Below are 22,130 nucleotides of genomic sequence, written 5' to 3'. Positions count from 1 at the left end.
CATGTGTGTTATTTCATAGTGTTGATGTCTTCACTATTATTCACCAATGTAGAAAATAGTAAAAATAAAGAAAAACCCTGGAATGAGTAGGTGTGTCCAACTTTTGAACGGTAGTGTATATGTATATATTTTCTAACCCTACCACCCCTCCCCTAATTGGAGTAAATGTATGGACAACAACACGTAGGCTTCTACTTCCAGCTTATAAATATTATATATATACCATGTATTTTACAATAGTTATCTTTTGTTTGTTTTTAATCCCATTCTTCAGCCACACTCAACCCCTCCCATCTATCTCTGAACACCATCCAGTTATGATTTCTATTTGCCATATATTTTTCTGTGCTGTGATGTTTCACAAACCTTTCTATTCTCATAGTTTCTACAGATTGTAAATTAAAGATAAAACATTTGCAAAAAGTATTGTTATATATTATTGATCAATTGACTATGACTTTTCAAATCATCCAGCAGTGATATTTGCAGAGTTAGCTCCAGGTTAGTGTTGCAATTCTTCAGCCAATCCTGAAGCTGCGACCAAAAGCAAGCTACATATGGACAGTACCAAAACAAATAATCTAATGATTCTGTCTCTTCGCAGCAAAATATGCAGAGCTGGGATGATTGTATCAGTCAGCAACAATTTTTTGCCTTCAATTGCATTAGCCTAATTTATTACAATATTTTTGACATACAGTGATATTTATTCCCATGTGGACTGACAATTTTCGAAAAATAAGATACTTGTGTATTACAACCCAATACATAAATGAAGAGTGGCTGTTATCCACCACAGAGTGGGACAGTGCAGCTCAAACTGCAGATAACATAAGGCCAGCTATTGTGAAAGAATACTTGTGGATCTTGTTGATTTCCTCTATCGCTTCAAGAGGCGACTGGTCCAACTGGTACTTGTGTGGTTCCAAAGGAGAAAACATCATCTACAGATGGATTTGTGGTTTCAGAGAAGCCAGTTGCGAGCCTGTTTCCAGGCACGGTGGGTGACGTCCTTTTCCTGCACATCAATTTGAAGAAATCCAGTGATGAATGGACTATTTTTCAAGTTATTGTTTTAGTATATTTATTTGTTGTCTAGTATTAGAAGGCTCTTTAAAGCGATTTGAGTTGTCAATGTGCCACGTTGTGAAATTCAAGATTCATGGCATGTTTTCTTTTTAGCCGAAGGTTGAATAGACATGCAGACAAACAAATGAATGCATTCAAATAGGAATAATAGCCTACTGTCTGATGTCATAAAAACAATTAGACTAAATAAATTGATGTGATAGGCTCTCGGAACTCATTAAGAGGCGGCTTCTATCTTCAATATAATCATTCATTTTGAAGGTTAAACCCATAGGCCTGCAGCAAATTAAATTAGAGGTTCATTCTTTTTTACCAGGTTCATTTTTCATTAGGTTATTATAATCTGTGCCTTCTGGGAATGTTATCAAGTCTAAAAGTTATGGGCGGAGTTAGAAAGTCAGCTGTCAGGCCTCCCGAGTGGCGCAGCGGTCTAAGGCACTGCATCGCATGCAGTGCTAGAAGCATTACTACATACCCGGGTTAATTTTATGGGCTGTGCCACAACTGGCCATGGCGGGTCATGTTTCGAAGGACGCGCATGACTTTGCCTCTTCCGAGCCCGTTGGGGGATTAAAAAAAAAGACAAATTAAAGTTGGCTGTCAGAATTATTACAATGGAAATGAACTTTTAATCCGTCTGTTTGCATACTTCAAGACATATAAGGGTGCAGTGTGATACCCTATGGGTTGGACGATACTGTTCTTGTCAATCATCTTGAAAAAACGTATACTTAAAAACTGAAAATCAACCAATGTCAGCCTTTTCAATGCTTTACTATCCAAATGATTAAAGTGGGTGGGCAACGGACAGAAACAAAATGGTGAAATCTGAGGCTGTATGCCCTGTGTAGCTCAGTTGGTAGAGCATGGCACATGTTGGGCTGTGGGTTGGATTCCCACGGGGAACCAGTATGAAAATGTACTGTATGCACTCACTATTGTAAGTCACTCTGGATAAGAATGTCTGCAAAATAACATAAATGTAATATGTGGCCCAGAGTATGGTGGGTCGGTGATGTAGTTGTTGTGTGTATGTTTTGTAATGTCTCAAAAAATATAATAAAATGTTAAAGGAAAAATGACAAGCTTGCAACACACATCTGATTATTCATTATGAATAGGATTTATTTGATTTATTTCCTTTCCATTCTTCATTGTAACCACTGTCACAAATAATTGAGCACTTACACACGCACAACATGAGCAGATTAACTTGGTCAAAACATTTGTTTATTAAAGATGATCAGAAAGAGTGTTGGCACTTCTTTATTTGGATCCAAAGCCACAAATGAGTGCGTCACTCAGCTTTATGCTGAGAAGTATAGCTTGATGCTGAAAAATAGCCTACTAAATAAGCCAAGCCCAAACGAATACAGTGCATTCGGAATGTATTCAGACCTCTTGACTTTTTCCACATTTTGTTACGTTACAGCTTTATTCTAAAATTGATTAAATTAAAAACATTTCCTCAACAATCTACACACAAAACCCCATAATGACAAAGCGAAAACACGTTTTTAGAAATTTTTGCAAATATATTAAATATAAAAACATGAATACTTTATTTACATAACTATTCAGACTATGAGACTCGAAATTGAGCTCAGGTGCATCCTGTTTCCATTGATCATCCTTGAGATGCTTCTACAACTTGATTACAGTCCACTATTGATTGGACATGATTTGTAAATGTACACACCTTTCTATATAAGGTCCCACAGTTGACAGTGCATGTCAAAGCAAAAACCAAGCCATGAAGTCTGAGGAATTGTCCGTAGAGCTCCAAGACAAGATTGTGTCGAGGCACAGATCTGGGGAAAGGTACCAAAAAATGTCTTCAGCATTGAAGGTCCCCAAGAACACAGTGGCCTCCATCATTCTTAAATGGAAGGAGTTTGGAACCACCAAGACTCCCTAGAGCTGGCTGCCTGGCCAAACTGAGCAATCGGGGAAGAAGGGCCTTGGTCAGGGAGGTGACAGGATGGTCACTCTGACAGAGCTCCAGAGTTCCTCTGTGGAGATGGGAGAACCTTCCAGATAGACAACAATCTCTGCTACACTCCACCAATCAGGCCTTTATGGTAGAGTGGCCAGACGGAAGCCACTCCTCAGTAAAAGGCACATGACAGCCCGCTTGGAGTTTGTGGAAATGTGGAAAAAGTCAAGGGGTCTGAATACTTTCTGAATGCACTATATATTAAATTGCATAAATAAACTAGTACATTTCATAAATAAAATGAATTAAGTAGCTCAGGTCTTGAAAATATGGGCAACCTTTATCCCCTCCCTGTCCTTGCTGGACTGTCTTTCTTTCAGTTTCTTCTTCTCATCAGCAAAGAAGGACTCTGAGTTTCAGAAACTCACTTTATACAGAGGGGATATCACTCTTTCACACTGTGGTAAATAAAGCCAGTAAGTTTATTTAGAATTATTGCTTTCTGTTTTTAGAGGGAGAGAAACCGAAAGCCCACTTGCCTATTTTTTGAAAATCGTCAGTCCACATGTCAAGTGTAATTGAGCCATTGTATTTACAGCTCTAGGGAGTCATGGTGGTTCCAAACTTCTTTCATTTAAGAATGATGGAGGCCACTGTGTTCTTGGGGACCTTCAATGCTGCAGACATTTTTTGGTACCTTTCCCCAGATCTGTGCCTCGACACAAGTTCTATCTCAACTCCGGGACCACCCACCAGTTAATAATTGTTTGATCTGATGCAGGGTTCTAGTGCCAGAGGAGAGAGAATCTCGGACGAAAACCTTCACACCTCCATGAATTTACCCAAGGATAGTCTAATAGCTCAGCTCGGTGTGAAAAATACCCCAATTTGTGCCACAGTTTAGACTACCGATAGATCAGCATTCTAACACCCCCTTGTGATAGCGTGGCGCAATGACAGAATGATGCAATTTACCACCGTCTGCCACCATCTACCACAAACTGTTGCAGCATAAGCTCTAAACTTGTAATTGAGGAACCATTTACAGTACCAAAACAAATGATCTAATGATTCTGTCTCTTCGCAGTAAAATCTGCATAGCTGGCATGGTTGTATCCCACATACTGTATATATAACATTCTATTGGTTGCAAGAATTTTGTATAATAATTTAAATAGAAAAATGTTAAGTTTTGAATCCGGTGTCGTTTTGTGTATCAGTTCATAAACCATGTGCCATGGAATCGGTACATCGAAAATCTCTTCCCAACTATTTTGCAATCTATATGACACAGCTGTACATTTTTTGGTCCATAAATGAAACTGGTATACTTTTTTATTTATCACAATTTTCTTTAACCAATTTTGGTCTGTAATGCAGGCAGACAAGTTTCTTACTTTGTCCTCCTTCCACTTGCCTCTTCTATTTTTGCGATAATGCTGCAATTAGTTGTAATTTTGGGTAGAGCCGACATTTCCATATATTTTTGTTAGCTGCATGTGCGACAACTCTCCACCAGTCCTACAAAGATTATAAAGATAACTTTTCCATTCCTTAAATTTTTTTAATCAATTAGTATATTTGAGTTTAACCATAATATTTGTTGTATTATTTGTTTTGTCTTTTCTAGTGGATTAAACTGAAATTTCAACCAACCTTCTATGGCTTGTTTTAAAAAATAGCAATAGTATTTTCTCTCAGTATTGCCATGCAGGACTTCACTGCTGTCGTTTGCCTTTCTCTGCCATTTTTCCAACTGTTAACGACGATGATATAGTGGTGGAGAGTCGACTCCAAAATAATTGATTCCGCAACTCCTTGCACGTCGACCCCCGATGTTGACTCATTTCTGAGTGTCAAGTGTCACTCCTAAGTATTCACTCTTAAGAGTCAGAATTTTTGGAACCGAGGAGACTGATTAGTTGCCGTACTTCAGAGAACACAAACACCCGCGTCTTTCATAGCGTAGCAAGCGAGCACGGAGAGAGAGGGGTGCAGGTCGGCCACCAGGCAGACAGAGTCAGAACCGTGCACTAGGCCTATTTATCAGCAATCAAAATTTGTATCTCGAAATGAAATGATCAAAACTTCACTCTCACACAGTCACACACAGTATCTGCGCATGAGCACGGGTTCACAGGGTGCTAGCCATTGAGGTATAGAGTTCCAGGGCACCAAAACAGTGGAGAAAATGAGCCTCGTGCTTAAAAGCTCTTAGTTGTTGCGTTAATTGACCCAATATGCTGTTTACTTTCTGAATCTACTTTATATCGCATAGTCTACCTTTCAAGTACCCAATTTTCCCCAAGCCTCTATAATCTATCGTCTAGTTAGGCTATAACATGTCAAATAATATGTTTTGTGATAACTGCACTGTTATTTACATTATATGAAGAAAACAAATAACAGGTTTTTGGTTAGGGAATTTTCTTAATGTTAATGATCCCAATTTCATTTAAACATTTTAACGTTTAAACGTACACCCCCCTACTTTAAGTGGTGAAAGGATTCCATGTAGAACCTTGTTTTTAGTGAAAGGGTTCCACTTGGAACCAAAAGTAGTTATTTTCAGTGAATTCTCCTATATGGGGACAATTAAAGATCCCTTTAATCCCTTTAAAGCACCTTCTTTGCTTACTTCAGAGGTATTTTAGACACTAAAAACCTGTCTGGCTTACTTTTCATAAGAAGTATACAAGACTATATCATTATGAAAGGGCTTTCAGAAAAGGATTTTACATTTAAGAGATGTGTCAAGGGAGATGGGGTGCTTGCGTAGGTGAGCGGGTGTCTGTGCATATGTGCATTAGGGTTGGTGGATAAGGAGATCGTTTAGAGATAATGAGATAACCATCACATTCTTAATCACAGGCACCAGACTCTCTCCCCTTCCTTCTCTTCCTCGCTCTCTCTCTCTCCCGCTCTCTCTCTCTCTCTGGGCACAAATTAAAGAAGAAGCTCAGCAGTGATGTGGTGACTGTGTTGTGTCACAGAGCCCAGTAAAGGATCAAACAGTGTCCTGTTCATCTAATGCCTCTCTCTGCCCATTCATACTCGTACTGGAATACACACTGTCACACTGTTTATGTGCCTCCATCCACCTCTCTCTCATCCTTTCTCCCCCCCCTCTCTCTTTCTCTCTCACAACATCCTATCTGTCTGGATTCTACTGCCTACTTTTTCCATTGGGTACCTGCCAACACCCGTCTCCATATGTACCTTTTAACGGTGGACCAAAACACTGGGTGTTTTATGTGTATGTGGGTTGTATATAGTTGTCTGTGAGACCGGTGACACCAAAAGGAGTGGAAATCTAACTGAGTTACTGTGTAAATGAGGTTAGCGTTGAGGTAACGTCAACGGACGTAATGTCAGAGTACCATCAAGATGAGTTGTGTTACCTATCAATGCACCGCAGAGGCTCTTGAATGAATTGTGCTGACGCACTTAGCTGAAAAGTGAGCAACACAATCCAATTATCGCTGCTGCGTAAGCTTAGTACAAACTGGCTCTTCATCACAAATACACACGCAAACACGCACGCACACACACACACACGATAAGTCAGTGGAAACTAACTTTGGTTCCTAGGCTAGCACATGATGCAAATTGGTGGTTCTGTCCCGGCTCAGCAAATCTGATTACTCAAACACACAGCAGCACATTACGAGATTGGATTGTAATGTCATTATTGATTCAATAAGGGAGCACTATTTGGCAAGGGTAGGGCCTGGTCTTTATTGGATTCATGCTAGAGTGGTTGGACCAGAACCTCAGATATCAACAACTCAGGGAAATCCACACAGGCTTAGTGGGGTTGAGGGGAATAAGCCTGGAGTGAAGTTGCACATGGAAGGTATCTATGGTCAACTACTATCCAGAGTAAGTTAAGCACTCACCTTGGCACCCACAAGCTCATAACATTTATACAGGACCATTCTCAGAGAGCTTCCTACCTGTGCCCACATCGCTCTCTTTCTATCTTGAGACATACACTACCGTTAAAAGGTTTTCGGTCACTTAAAAATGTCCTTGTTTTTGAAAGAAAAGCTCTGTTGTTCAGAGGACCTAGCCAACAACATAGCTAACACAATCATTTCAAACTGAAGCTGGAAAGACAACAAACTAGCTGCACTTTGTTTCGTTTTACCTTTTTTCAGTTTACATTTCTTTGTATATATCCATACAAATTATGGCAGCTGATTCATGATTACGACTGGTTGAAAAACGCTGCCTGCCTCTCTGTCTCTTCCCTACTCCCTACACGTTCATTACCATGAGACAGCTGGAGATCGAATTTGAATATTGAAACAATGTTGCAAAATGTGTCTGAGAGACAGTCAGCAAGGTTTTAACCAATCAGCATTCAGGATTAGACCCACCTGTTGTATAAAAATAAATCAGTCAATTGAAATCAATTCATTAGGCCTCACAATGGAACTCAGGATCTGGTCACGGTATCTCTGAGCATTCAAATTGCCATCGATAACATGCAATTGTGTTCATTGTCCGTAGCATATGCCTGCCCATACCATAACCCCACCACCACCATGGGGCACTCTGTTCACAACGTTGACATCAGCAAATCGCTCGCCCACAAGACCCCATACACATGGTCTGCGGTTGTGAGGCCGTTTGGACATACTGCCAAATTTGGTCCACCCCACAGTTTGGGAACCACTGTTTTAAACAACTAATTGGCCGATGTCGATTCAATTATTTTAATTCCATTTCGTTTTTTTTTTACTTTCTGTGAGCTCAATGCGCACATCACACAGTTCCTCTAGAGATAAATCAGATCCAGACTGAGCTGTGTGATGTAATAGGGAGTTGTAGTTTCCAACAGGTCAATATTCAACATAAGATGTGGTAGTTACCTACAATGACCACAATCCATTGCGCATATACTTGTCCGGTCTGTGCTTCTTTTACGACTGCTACTACGGAAGCGAGAAGAGTGTGCAATCGTGAGGTGATATAGAGAGCAGCTGTTGCTTCGCGAGGTATCTCTACCTGAAAATACATGATCTAAGTGATTAATAGTTGGTATTCAGCAGTCATAAAAGTATGGCTTTTTTACATTTGAAAAACTACATCAGAAGGAGTGCCCCCCCAAACAAAAATAATAATAAATACATATATATATATATATATATATATATATATATATATATATATATATATATATATATATATATATATTTTTTTTTTAAAGGAATACAGTCCGGCTTTAAACTTACTCTTGAAAGTTGTAATAGTAGAATGCACAATTTTGAAATTTGGTGGTGTATCATCAGTTCCTCTTGTCATGTTAGTCATTGCATACCTTAGAGAGTTATTATAACTTGTCAGAAATGTCCAGATCAACTAGTCCATGTCAGCCCCCCCCCAAAAAATTGCTCATCGATATCATTGTAATTTTTTTGTCACTCAAATAGGACATGAATACACATTAGACATTGCAAAATGTATAGAAGTGCAAGAAAATTAGCTTTAAAACTGCAACATTTCTTTGCACCCATGACAAAATGTGTAGAATTTCAGGAAATAGGCTTTAAACCTCTCCACCAATGGTGTGCCCATAGAAATAGACATGGCGTGTGCTCGCACGAGCAGGGGGGGTCGCGGGATGTTCCCCAATGCTGGAAGGGGGACACAGAGTGAAAAAGATTGCGAACCCCTTGTTTAAAAAATGAAAAATAACCTCACATTTCGGTTAATCGCTCATCAGAGATACTATTTAGGCCAATATACACTGCTCAAAAAAATATAGGGAACACTAAAATAACACATCCTAGATCTGAATGAATGAAATATTCTTATTAAATACTTTTTTCTTTACATAGTTGAATGTGCTGACAACAAAATCACACAAATATTATCAATGGAAATCAAATTTATCAACCCATGGAGGTCTGGATTTGGAGTCACATTCAAAATTAAAGTGGAAAACCACACTACAGGCTGATCCAACTTTGATGTAATGTCCTTAAAACAAGTCAAAATGAGGCTCAGTAGTGTGTGTGGCCTCCACGTGCCTGTATGACCTCCCTACAACACCTGGGCATGCTCCTGATGAGGTGGCGGATGGTCTCCTGAGGGATCTCCTCCCAGACCTGGACTAAAGCATCCGCCAACTCCTGGACAGTCTGTGGTGCAACGTGGCGTTGGTGGATGGAGCGAGACATGATGTCCCAGATGTGCTCAATTGGATTCAGGTCTGGGGAACGGGCGGGCCAGTCCATAGCATCAATGCCTTCCTCTTGCAGGAACTGCTGACACACTCCAGCCACATGAGGTCTAGCATTGTCTTGCATTAGGAGGAACCCAGGGCCAACCGCACCAGCATATGGTCTCACAAGGGGTCTGAGGATCTCATCTCGGTACCTAATGGCAGTCAGGCTTCCTCTGGCGAGCACATGGAGGGCTGTGCGGCCCCCCAAAGAAATGCCACCCCACACCATGACTGACCCACCGCCAAACCGGTCATGCTGGAGGATGTTGCAGGCAGCAGAACGTTCTCCACGGCGTCTCCAGACTCTGTCACGTCTGTCACGTGCTCAGTGTGAACCTGCTTTCATCTGTGAAGAGCACAGGTCGCCAGTGGCGAATTTGCCAATCTTGGTGTTTTCTGGCAAATGCCAAACGTCCTGCACGGTGTTGGGCTGTAAGCACAACCCCCACCTGTGGACGTCGGGCCCTCATACCACCCTCATGGAGTCTGTTTCTGACCGTTTGAGCAGACACATGCACATTTGTGGCCTGCTGGAGGTCATTTTGCAGGGCTCTGGCAGTGCTCCTCCTGCTCCTCTTTGCACAAAGGCGGAGGTAGCGGTCCTGCTGCTGGGTTGTTGCCCTCCTACGGCCTCCTCCACCTCTCCTGATGTACTGGCATGTCTCCTGGTAGCGCCTCCATGCTCTGGACACTACGCTGACAGACACAGCAAACCTTCTTGCCACAGCTCGCATTGATGTGCCATCCTGGATGAGCTGCACTACCTGAGCCACTTGTGTGGGTTGTAGACTCCGTCTCATGCTACCACTAGAGTGAAAGCACCGCCAGCATTCAAAAGTGACCAAAACATCAGCCAGGAAGCATAGGAACTGAGAAGTGGTCTGTGGTCACAACCTGCAGAACCACTCCTTTATTGGGGGTGTCTTGCTAATTGCCTATCATTTCCACCTGTTGTCTATTCCATTTGCACAACAGCATGTGAAATTTATTGTCAATCAGTGTTGCTTCCTAAGTGGACATTTTGATTTCACAGAAGTGTGATTGACTTGGAGTTACATTGTGTTGTTTAAGTGTTCCCTTCATTTTTTTGAGCAGTGTAGTATTTTGGAAGTAATCCACAGCTATTGTTTGAATTCGGCCAAGGATTCAACAAAAAATAGACAATACATATAGGCCTAGGTTTTCAAACTTTGATTGATTTCAAATGGATTATACAAGTCAATAATAAATATGATACAGTGCATTCGGAAAGTATTCAGACACCTTAAATGTTCCACATTTTTGTTAGGTTACTGTAATGAACACGATGGGAGACAGAGAGCTGGTTTCAAGCGCAGGGCGCAGCAGGTGTTTATTGTACACGACCACAGGAGGAGGCAGGTAGCTGGGTCCAGGGGCAGGCAGAAGGTCATACACAGGGGGTCCAACAAGGCAACAGGCAACAAGGCAACAGTACAGGCAGGGAAAAGGCTAATAACATCGTACAGGAAAACAGGCAATAGGTTGATAACAGGACATCTGATAGGCTAAGGTACAGGCAGGGAATAGGCAAAAGGTGTCGTTAGTGAAGCAGTCAAAAACTGTCATACACAGGAGGATTAAATTACGGGAAAAACAGAGCTCCGAATTGAAGTGTCACAAAACAAACAATACCTCACAATGATGGGGTGCAAAGAACTGAACTAAATAGTGTGTGATAATGACATACAGGTGTGTAAACAGGTGATCAGAATTCAGGTGATTGGGATCTGGAGAGTGAGCTGTGTTCAGGGGATCTACGTGTTTGAGAGTAAGCTGGAATCAGACGTTACACTTACAGCCTTATTCTAAAATTGATTAAATCGTTTTTCCCCCTGATCAATCTACACACAATACCTCATAATGACAAAGCAAAAATAGTTTTTTTTTTTTTTTGCAAATGTATAAAAAATATTACATTTACATAAGTATTCAGACCCTTTACTCAGTACTTTGTTGAACCACCTTTGGCAGCGATTACAGCCTTGAGTCTTCTTGGGTATGACGCTACATGCATGGCACACCTGTATTTGGGGAGTTTCTCCCGTTTTCCTCTGCAGATCCTCTCAAGCTCTGTAGGATTGGATGGGGAGTGTCGCTGCACAGCTATTTTCAGGTCTCTACTGAATTGTTTGAACGTTTTCAAGTCTGGGCTCTGGCTGGGCCACTCAAGGACATTCAGAGACTTGTCCCGAAGCCACTCCTGCGTTGTCTTGACTGTGTGCTTAGGGTCGTTGTCCTGTTGGAAGGTCAACCTTCGCCCCAGTCTGAGGTTCTGAGCGCTTTGGAGCAAGTTTTCATCAAGGACCTCTCTGTACTTTGCTCCTGTAATATTTGTGTTGTGGAGAAATGATCAGGCAGGAGATGGGAGTACAGTTAGTTTTGTTTAGTCAAAAACTCTCGTGCTCTCCAGCCCCCGGCACAATAGTGTGCATGTGCATTAACTATTAGATGTAGTAACGTAACACTGCCGTAACACATTACTGCTTAGTAACAGCATTGTAACTAATATAAACAGATGTAGATCACAGATACTACAGCTCCGTTCATCTTTCCCTCGATCCTGACTAGTCTCTATGTCCCTGCCACTGAAAAACATCCACACAGCATGATGCTGCCACCAACATGCTTCACCGTAGGGATGGTGCCAGGTTTCCTCCAGCCATGACACGTGGCATTCAGGGCAAAGAGTTCAATCTTGGTTTCATCAGACCAGGGAATCTTGTTTCTCATGGTCTGAGAGTCTTTAGGTGCCTTTTGACACACTCCAAGTGGGTTGCCATGTGCCTTTTACTGAGGAGTGGCTTCCGTCTGGCCACTCTACCATAAAGGCCTGATTGGTGGAGTGCTGCAGAGATGGTTGTCCTTCTAGAAGGTTCTTCTATCTCCAATCAAGTTGTAGAAACATCTCAAGGATGATCAATGGAAACAGGATGCACCTGAGCTCAGTTTTGACTCTCATAGCAAAGGGTCTGAATACTTACAGTGAGGGAAAAAAGTATTTGATCCCCTGCTGATTTTGTACGTTTGCCCACTGAAATGATCAGTCTATAATTTTAATGGTAGGTTTATTTGAACAGTGAGAGACAGAATAACAACAAAAAAATCCAGAAAAACGCATGTCAAAAATTTTATAAATTGATTTGCATTTTAAGGAGGGAAATAAGTATTTGACCCCCTCTCAATCAGAAAGATTTCTGGCTCCCAGGTGTCTTTTATACAGGTAACGAGCTGAGATTAGGAGCACACTCTTAAAGTGAGTGCTCCTAATCTCAGTTTGTTACCTGTATAAAAGACACCTGTCCACAGAAGCAATCAATCAATCAGATTCCAAACTCTCCACCATGGCCAAGACCAAAGAGCTCTCCAGGCTGGAATGGGCTACAAGACCATCGCCAAGCAGCTTGGTGAGAAGGTGACAACAGTTGGTGCGATTATTCGCAAATGGAAGAAACATAAAAGAACTGTCAATCTCCCTCGGGCCTGGGGCTCCATGCAAGATCTCACCTCGTGGAGTTGCAATGATCATGATAACGGTGAGGAATCAGCCCAGAACTACACGGGAGGATCTTGTCAATGATCTCAAGACAGCTGGGACCATAGTCACCAAGAAAACTATTGGTAACACACTACGCCGTGAAGGACTGAAATCCTGCAGCGCCTGCAAGGTCCCCCTGCTCAAGAAAGCACATATACATGCCCGTCTGAAGTTTGCCAATGAACATCTGAATGATTCAGAGGACAACTGGGTGAAAGTGTTGTGGTCAGATGAGACCAAAATGGAGCTCTTTTGCATCAACTCAACTCGCCGTGTTTGGAGGAAGAGGAATGCTGCCTATGACGCCAAGAACACCACCCCCACCGTCAAACATGGAGGTGGAAACATTATGCTTTTGGTGTTTTTCTGCTAAGGGGACAGGACAACTTCACCGCATCAAAGGGACGATGGACGGGGCCATGTACCGTCAAATCTTGGGTGAGAACCTCCTTCCCTCAGCCAGGGCATTGAAAATGACCCAAAACACATGGCCAAGGCAACAAAGCAGTGGCTCAAGAAGAAGCACATTAAAGTCCTGGAGTGGCCTAGCCAGTCTCCAGACCTTAATCCCATAGAAAATCTGTGGAGGGAGCTGAAGGTTTGAGTTGCCAAACGTCAGCCTCGAAACCTTAATGACTTGGAGAAGATCTGCAAAGAAGCGTGGGACAAAATCCCTCCTGAGATGGGTGCAAACCTGGTGACCAACTACAAGAAACGTCTGACCTCTGTGATTGCCAACAAGGGTTTTGCCACCAAGTACTAAGTCATGTTTTGCAGAGGGGTCAAATACTTATTTCCCTCATTAAAATGCAAATCAATTTATAAAATTTTTGACATGCATTTTTCTGGATTTTTTTGTTGTTATTCTGTCTCTCACTGTTCAAATAAACCTACCATTAAAATTATAGACTGATAATTTATTTGTCAATGGGCAAACGTACAAAATCAGCAGGGGATCAAATACTTTTTTCCCTCACTGAATAAGATATTCATTTTTTACTTTTAATAAATTAGCTACAATTTCTAACAACCTGTTGTTGTTTTGTCATTATGGGTTATTGTGTGTAGATTGATGAGGAACATTGTTTATTTAATCCATTTTAGAATAGGGTTGTAACGTAAAAAATGTGGGAAAAGTCAAGGGGTCTGAATACTTTCCGAATGAACTGCATGTGTGTCCATCTCTTGTGGTGCATTGTGAGGCTCAGTAGCGGTGTGTGGGTACAATCACCATGGAAACCATGCCAGATTATGTGTTGTGATAATTGCGTTGTTTGCTCTAGAACCTGTTAGTTCATATGCCTTGACACCGTGATATATAGGCCTAAAGCCGAGACAATAAGAAGACACAGTGGCAGAATAAAGAGAGCAACATCTGTGCAGTGAAGTCCACAAAACATATTGCATGTAACAAACAGTTACATGACCTACAGCATGGTCAAGCAAGTTAATGTTTCTGACATTTAACAACTATTGATTTAGAGTTACCGCAAGTCGCAAAGAAAACAGGCGCTGACTCCACAATTCCAGCACCATTTCAACTTCAGCATTTCAACATCATCTAATCACCTATGCTTAGTCTAACACAGTGACAACTAAAAACGTTTTAGTCCAATCAACGTAAACTAAATATGATGTGTGTGTGTGTGTGTGTGTGTGTGTGTGTGTGTGTGTGTGTGTGTGTGTGTGTGTGTGTGTGTGTGTGTGTGTGTGTGTGTGTGTGTGTGTGTGTGTGTGTGTGTGTGTGTGGTGTGTCAAATCAAATTGTATTGGTCACATACACATATTTAGCGTTATTGCGGGTGTAGTGAAGTGCTTGTATTCTTAGCTCCAACAGTGCAGTAATATTTAACAATTCACAACAATACACACAAATCTAGAAGTAAAATAATAGAATTAAGAAATGTAGAAATAGTAGGACGAGCAATGTTGGAGTGGCATTGACTAAAATACAGTAAAATAGAATACAGTATATACATATTATATTAGTAAAGCCGTATGTAAAAATGTTTAAAGTGTCTAGTGTTCCATTATTAAAGTGACCAGTGATTCCATGTCTATGTATATAGGTGCCAGGTTGAGTAACCAGGTGGTAGCCGGCTAGTGATGGCTATTTAACAGTCTGATGGCCTTGAGATAGAAGCAGTTTTTTACTCTCGGTCCTAGCTTTGATATATCTGTACTGACCTCACCTTCTGGATGATAGCGGGGTGAACAGGCCGTAGCTCGGGTGGTTGATGTCCTTCGTGATCTTTTTGTCCTTCCTGTGACGGGTGCTGTAGGTGGCCTGGAGGGCAGGAATTGTGCCCCCGGTGATGCGTTGGGAAGACCGCACCACCCTCTGGAGAGCCCTGCGGTTGCAAGCGGTGCAGTTGCCCTACCAGGCGGTGATACAGCCTGACAGGATGCTCTCAATTGTGCAGCTGTAAACATTTGAGGGTCTTAGGGGCCTAGCCAAAATTATTCAGTCTAAGTTGTGCTGTTGCGCCTTCTTCACCACACTGTCTGTGTGGGTGGACCATTTCAGATCGTCAGTGATGTGTATGTTTTCCACCTTCTCCACTGCAGTCCCGTCAATGTGGATAGGCGCGTACTCCCTCTGCTTTTTCCTGAAGTCCACGATCAGCTCCTTCGTTTTGTTGACGTTGAGGGAGAGGTTATTTTCCTGGCAACACTCACCTCCCTGTAGGCTGTCTCGTCATTGTTGGTAATCAGGCCTACTATGGTTGTGTCTTCTGCAAACTTGATTGAGTTGGAGGCATGTGTGCCACGCAGTCATTGGGTGAACAGGGAGGACAGGAGGGGGCTGAGTATGTACCCTTGTGGGGCCCCTGTGTTGAGGATCAGTGAAGTAGAGGTGTTGTTTCCTACCTTCACCACCTGGGGGCGGCCCGTCAGGAAGTCCAGGACCCTGTTGCGCAGAGCGGGGTTCAAACCCAGGGCCCCGAGCTTGATGATGAGCTTGGAGGGTACTATGGTGTTGAAGGCTGAGCTGTAGTCAATGAACAGCATTCTAACATAGGTATTCCTCTTGTCTAGGTGGGATAGGGCAGTGTGCAGTGCAATGGTGATTGCATCATCTGTGGATCTATTGTGGCGGTAAGCAAAATTGAAGTGGGTCTCGAGAGTCATTTAAGGTAGAGGTGATATGATCCCTAACTAGCCTCTCAGCGCACTTCATGATGGCAGAAGTGAGTGCTATGGGGCGATAGTCATTTAGTTTAGTTACCTTTGCTTTCTTGGGTACAGGAACAATGGTGGACATCTTGAAGCAAGACGGGACAGCAGACTGGGATAGGGAGAGATTGAATATGTCCGTAAACACTCCAGCCAGCTGGTCTGCACATGCTCTGAGGACGCGGCTAGGGATGCCGTCTGGGCCTGCAGCCTTGCGAAGGTGAACACGCTTAAATGTCTTACTCACGTCAGCCACGGAGAACAATAGCCCACAGTCCTTGGGACCGGGCCAAGTTGATGGCACTGTGTTATCCTCCAAGCAGGCGAAGAAGGTGTTTAGCTTGTCTGAGAGGAAGACGTCGGTGTCCACGATGTGGCTGGTTTTCCCTTTGTAGTCAGTGATTGTCTGTATACCCTGCCACATACGTCTCATGTCTGAGTCGTTGAATTGCAACTCCACTTTGTCTCTGTACTGACGTTTTGCCTGTTTTATTGCCTTACGGAGGGAAAAATGACACTGTTTGTATTCAACCATATTCCCAGTCACCTTGCCATGGTTAAATGCGGTGGTTTGCGCTTTCAGTTTAGCGCGAATGCTGCCATCTATCCACAGTTTCTGGTTTGGGTAGGTTTTAATAGTCACAGAGGGAACAACATCCCCTATACACTTCCTGATGAACTCAGTCACCGTGTCCATGTATACATCAATGTTAACATATCCCAGTCCGTGTGATCAAAACAATCTTGAAGCATGGATTCCGATCGGTCAGACGAGCGTTGAATAGAACTTAGCACGGGTACTTCCTGTTTGAGTTTCTGCCTATAGGAAGGGAGGGGAAAAATGGAGTCGTGATCTGATTTTCCAAAGGGAGGGCGGGGGAGGGCCTTGTAGGCATCCCGGAAGAGAGAATAGCAGTAGTAGTGTTTGTGTGCACACGCACATGCAAGTAGCAAAAACATGTTGACTCACCCTACTTGTAGAGAAACGCCAATGCCATCCTCTTTTCTGTTGCCTGAATGGTCTATGACTCTGCCATCCAGTACAAGCTGTTAGTTTTTGTTGTCCTAGGCTACCTGGCTAAAATGCTTGACGCTAGACTGACTTCCTTTCATAGGCAAATAATGCGCCAGGCCAGCTCGTTAACATTAGCCAGCCAACTAAATCTAGCTACATGTTGAACTTGCAGTAAAATAATAAAAAATTATCAAAAAAGTCCAAATCCCTATCTCCATCCATAGCTTATTTAGGAAAGGGATGATTTTAGCTAGCTAACTGGCCACTGGAGGACAACGACACAACGAGATGCAACAATTCAAGTTTTCTGTCAATGACATTTGGCTTCTAATGTAATGTGATTGGTGTGAAGCCAAATCCAAACTGGCTTCCCTTGACACTTTTGTTTGGTGCGCCAGGACCATTCACAGCTGAGCTCACTCAGTTTAGCTCAACGCTGATTGGTTATTATTTATTTTTTTATTTATCAAGGGAGGCGAAATGCTCGCTGGCTTCCCTAGCATCCAGTGTTACGTCTGCAACAATGTCATACTCTTTTTGACCCGACAGCATAGATAGGCTACACATACAGAGACAGACGGGCGCTGTTCCGTTCGCTTGGATGCTTTCTCCGGGAGACACATTCAGCCTCTTGTGAATTGAAGGAAATTTATGAAACACAGAGAAATGAAAGAAAAATTACTTAGTATGTTGGTTATTTTTTGGAGGAAGCCTGGCTTCCCTTGGCATCAATGAATAAACGCCACTTGTTGTGTTGTGGTCAGGGCAGATGTAAGGACTTAACCCCGGTGACCCTGCTGTCCTGCCTTAACAAATAAACCATCAACATCCTGCTTCACAGCCCCTCGCCGTCCCCAATCTTACCCAACCTGACAGCTCCATTACCTCCTTCACATACTCCTCCCTACACTCCACGGCCACGAATCAGCTGCAGTGTTAGGAGACTATTTTAACTTAAATCAAATAAAAAGTCTGCACAAGTGTGTGTGTGTGTGTGTGTGTGTGTGTGTGTGTGTGTGTGTGTGTGTGTGTGTGTGTGTGTGCGTGTGCGTGTGCGTGTGTGTGTGTGTGTTAACTTTGAGTCTGCAACTGATGGGAATTGGACAAGCATTGATCCTGTCTCATGTATGCGTGTTTTTGTTTGGTTTTGCTATCCTTGTGGGGACCAGAAGTCCTCACAAGGATACTTAATCAACGGAAATGTGGATAAGTGGGGACATTTCACTGGTCCCCACAAGGAAAAAGGCTATTTTAGGATTAAGTACCTTGTTAAGGGCACATCAACAGATTTTGACCTTGTCGGCTCAGGTATTCAAACCAGAAACATTTACATTTAAGTCATTTAGCAGACGCTCTTATCCAGAGCGACTTACAAATTTACCTTTTTTATATTTAACTAGGCAAGTCAGTTAAGAACAAATTCTTATTTTTCAATGACGGCCTAGGAACAGTGGGTTAACTGCCTGTTCAGGGGCAGAACGACAGATTTGTACCTTGTCACCTCGGGGATTTGAACTTGCAACCTTTCGGTTACTAGTCCAACGCTCTAACCACTAGGCTACCCTGCCGCCCCACGCCGCCCCACAGAAACCTTTCAGTTACTGGCCCAATACTCTAACCACTAGGCTACCTACCACCCAACCTACTGAGTCTACCTATAATGTAATTTACTGTTTCAGATCCCATGATGAGAAATTAGATCTCTAACTTTGACTAAAGGAGTCCGATAACATAAAATAGGATTTCTCAACCCGAACTGTACCGAGTACGGTTATGTGCACACAATAATAGTTTGATTTAAACGTTTACATGCTTAGCAAGAAGAATGATTACCCTAATAGTCCTGTTTACATGGACACATCTGAAATCAGGCTTCCTGATGGGAGTTTGATAAATGCAGAAAATCGGCAATCAAAATAAACCTTTTACCACAACGACAAACCATTTCTGTATGGACCTCACTTTGTGCATAGGGGCATTGTCATGCTGAAACACAGAGTTGGAAGCACAGAATCGTCTACAATGTCATTGTATGCTGTAGCATTAAGATTTCCCTTCACTGGAACTAAGGATCCTAGCCCGAAACATGAAAAACAGCCACAGACCATTATTCCTCCTCCACCAAACTTTACAGTTGGCACTGCTCGGCCATGGAAACCCATTTCATGAAGCTCCCGACAAACAGTTCTTGTGCTGACGTTGCTTCCAGAGGCAGTTTGGAACCCGGTAGTGAGTGTTGCAACACAGGACAGACGATTTTTACAAGCTACGCGCTTCAGAACTCGGCCTTCCCATTCTGTGAGCTTGTGTGGCCTACCACTTCACAGCTGAGCCGTTATTGCTCCTAGACGTTTCCACTTCACAATAACAGCACTTTCAGTTGACCGGGCAGTTCTAGCAGGGCAGAAATTTGATGAACTGACTTGTTGGAAAGGTGGCATCCTCTGACGGTTCCACGTCGAAAATCACTGAGCTCTTCAGTAAGGCCATTCTACTGTCAATGTTTGTCGATTGAGATTGCATGGCTGTGTATTAAATGTTATACACCTGTCAGCAACGGGTGTGGCTAAAATAGCCGAATCCACTAATTTGAAGGGGTGTCCACATACTTTTGTATATATGGTGTACTTCAGTCTGAGACTGTTATTATTGAAGTCGTTTGTGGTTACGTCAAAATGAGGGGTGTTGTACAAAACAAAGTAATCAGAGATTGGATCATCTCTGACCAATCAGAGTATCAAAGCCAATGACGAATTATCAAAACGCAGCTTTACCCTCGTGTTCTGTCTCTGGCCCAACCCATCGGTTTCTGGGACCAATCAGACCGTCTGGAATGGATTTCCATTCTACAAATCGTCAGGGAGGTACTCAGAGCCACACTCATTGCAGAGAAGAAACTAACGTCCGTGGGTGTGATGTAGCGTTTGGCCGGTGCAAGGAGTATGGGTAGCCTATCAAGATTCATGTGTTATCACTATGATTTATCTAATAGCAGAACCAAATGACCTGGATTGCTGTTGAGATTACATTAAAAGTATCAATGCCGTTCGAGATTCTGCACAGATTATTACAGCAATTGTGAAGATCTCCACAGATCTGCGATGACCTATGCATGCTATCTTGAACATGCACACTTTATGTGATTACATAAAACATTTATAGTTGCAGTAACCTCAAAATGTGGCCATGGATGTGTTACTCATTCTAAGGTTGAATGTTACATTAGTTTGCGAGATAGCCTTAACTTTAGGCTATTTACTGTATTACAATAGTAATATTGAATTGTGTTTGGTTGACAATGCAACCAAATGTCAACATTTTAAGGAGATGTATCTACTGCTTCGATAGTTCCATCTGAGCCACTGGCTTAATCCCATTCTTTAACTTATATTTTTGGTTGAGTTGAAGACGTGACTCCAACATATAATTTGTGAACTTGTTCACAAGTTCATAGGCTATTTATTGTATTTCAAAAGTGATATTGAATTGTGTTTGGTTGTCAACGCAACCAAATATCAACATTTGAGGGAAATTTATCTTCTGCTTAGATAGTTCCATCTGTGCCATTTAGTCTGTATTTAATTCCAGTTTGTCTACAAATCAATAATTGATACGTTGGATTCAAATCTCTATCTCAACCCCAAAAAAACTTTAAATGCACTTTAAATAAAGTTGGATATGATTTAGTCCTATTTTTGTACTTTGATTGTTGATTGAAATGGAGACGTGAATGCAACATATGGTGCTGGCACATGCGCAGATTAAATACACCACTGGAAATCTGATTAAGCCGTTTACATGTCCTAATCATTTGAAAGATTGCTCAGAAAACCAGGTGTTTCAATCGGCGTATGCTTACTTCAATTATGACTTTACGCCGATTTAAGATGAGCAGAGTAAGGTGTTTACATGACTAACACCATACGTGGCCTACTACCATAATCAGTTTAATATCGCGTGATTAGTGTGCATGTAAACATACTCGTATGGCACTACTCTACAACAGCAGCATCCAACTGTTACAATGAAACAATCCAGACAAGGCACTTGGACACACACACACCAATATGATTTATATGATTCATTTGCACTGTAAAAAAAATAAAAAACACCCCGAGTGGCGCAGTGGTCTAAGGCACTGCATCTCAGTGCAAGAGGCTTCACTATAGTCCCTGGTTCGATTCCAGGCTGTATCACATCTGGCCATAATTGGGAGTCCCATAGGGCGGTCCACAATTGGCCCAGCGTCTTCTGGGGTAGGCTGTCATTGTAAATAAAATAAAATTCTTAACTGACTTGCCTAGTTAAATAAAGGTTATATTTAGTTGTTTCAACTAATTATTATTAAGTAACTGGTTCCATTTTTTTTTACAGTGTGGTTCTGGTAGCCTACACTTCACCTGGACAAAACCTCTAATCATTCCCTTTCCCCTATGTAGCTTTGTGCGCTGGAAGAATTCCCAGCAACAGGTGACTGATTTAGTACTCTGCCATAAAAGTACTGTTTAAATCTGTTTAGATTACATGATAACAGCTCGTATACTCACACGAAGGCGTGGTAGATGAACGCCCATGCCCTGGGTCTCTCCAGCACATTGTAGAGGTAATTCTGCATACGCCGGTAGCGCACATTCCTGCGCCCGCTCTGCGCGCTGTAGATGAGCGGCTTCCCGAGCAAACTCATCCGGGCGCCCTTTTGCCTCTCCGCGCCGTCTGCACCTGCAGGGCCCAGTGAAAGCATCCTGTCTCCGACTCGAACCGCGTTGTTCATCATCCTCCGTCCAGACTCCACATCTTTCAACCCGTAGTCCTGAGCCCGACGCCCTGGGGAGGTTTTCATCCAGAGCCCAGTACCGGCCTCATCGCTGTGGTTGCGGGGCATGGCATCACCAACGCCGGCTGGGGGTGTGCAGCTAGTACCGGGGACGTGCACATAGAGTGTAGATGAGTTTGCACAAAGGTGTAGGAAAGAAAACCATACGGCTATAATCATGAATTCATTGAAATAACTACAATTAACACTACGCTATTTTATGGTCTCATCCTCTATCTCGGTGGTCTGTCTACTGGGGTTCGGTGCGGTAAGTAGAATTCTGGGGTTTGGAGACTTATGTGCCCACGG

At 42.6% G+C, this 22,130-nt stretch overlaps 1 protein-coding gene across 1 annotated transcript in view; it reads right to left on the bottom strand.

The window, feature by feature from the left end:
* LOC120045880 (potassium voltage-gated channel subfamily KQT member 5-like) overlaps positions 1 to 21,890 on the bottom strand; it is a 176,154-nt gene extending 154,264 nt beyond the window's left edge. The window contains exon 1 of the mRNA XM_038990810.1: positions 21,556 to 21,890. Within this exon, the coding sequence (XP_038846738.1) occupies positions 21,556 to 21,890 (335 nt within the window). The remainder of the gene's footprint in view (positions 1 to 21,555) is intronic.
* Positions 21,891 to 22,130: the final 240 nt, after the last annotated feature.

The sequence above is a fragment of the Salvelinus namaycush genome, chromosome 4, assembly GCF_016432855.1.
Source record: "Salvelinus namaycush isolate Seneca chromosome 4, SaNama_1.0, whole genome shotgun sequence".
In the NCBI taxonomy this organism is placed as follows: Eukaryota; Metazoa; Chordata; class Actinopteri; order Salmoniformes; family Salmonidae; genus Salvelinus; species Salvelinus namaycush.
The sequence above is the reverse complement of the archived record's forward strand: the minus strand, read 5'-3'. Positions and strand labels throughout refer to the sequence as shown.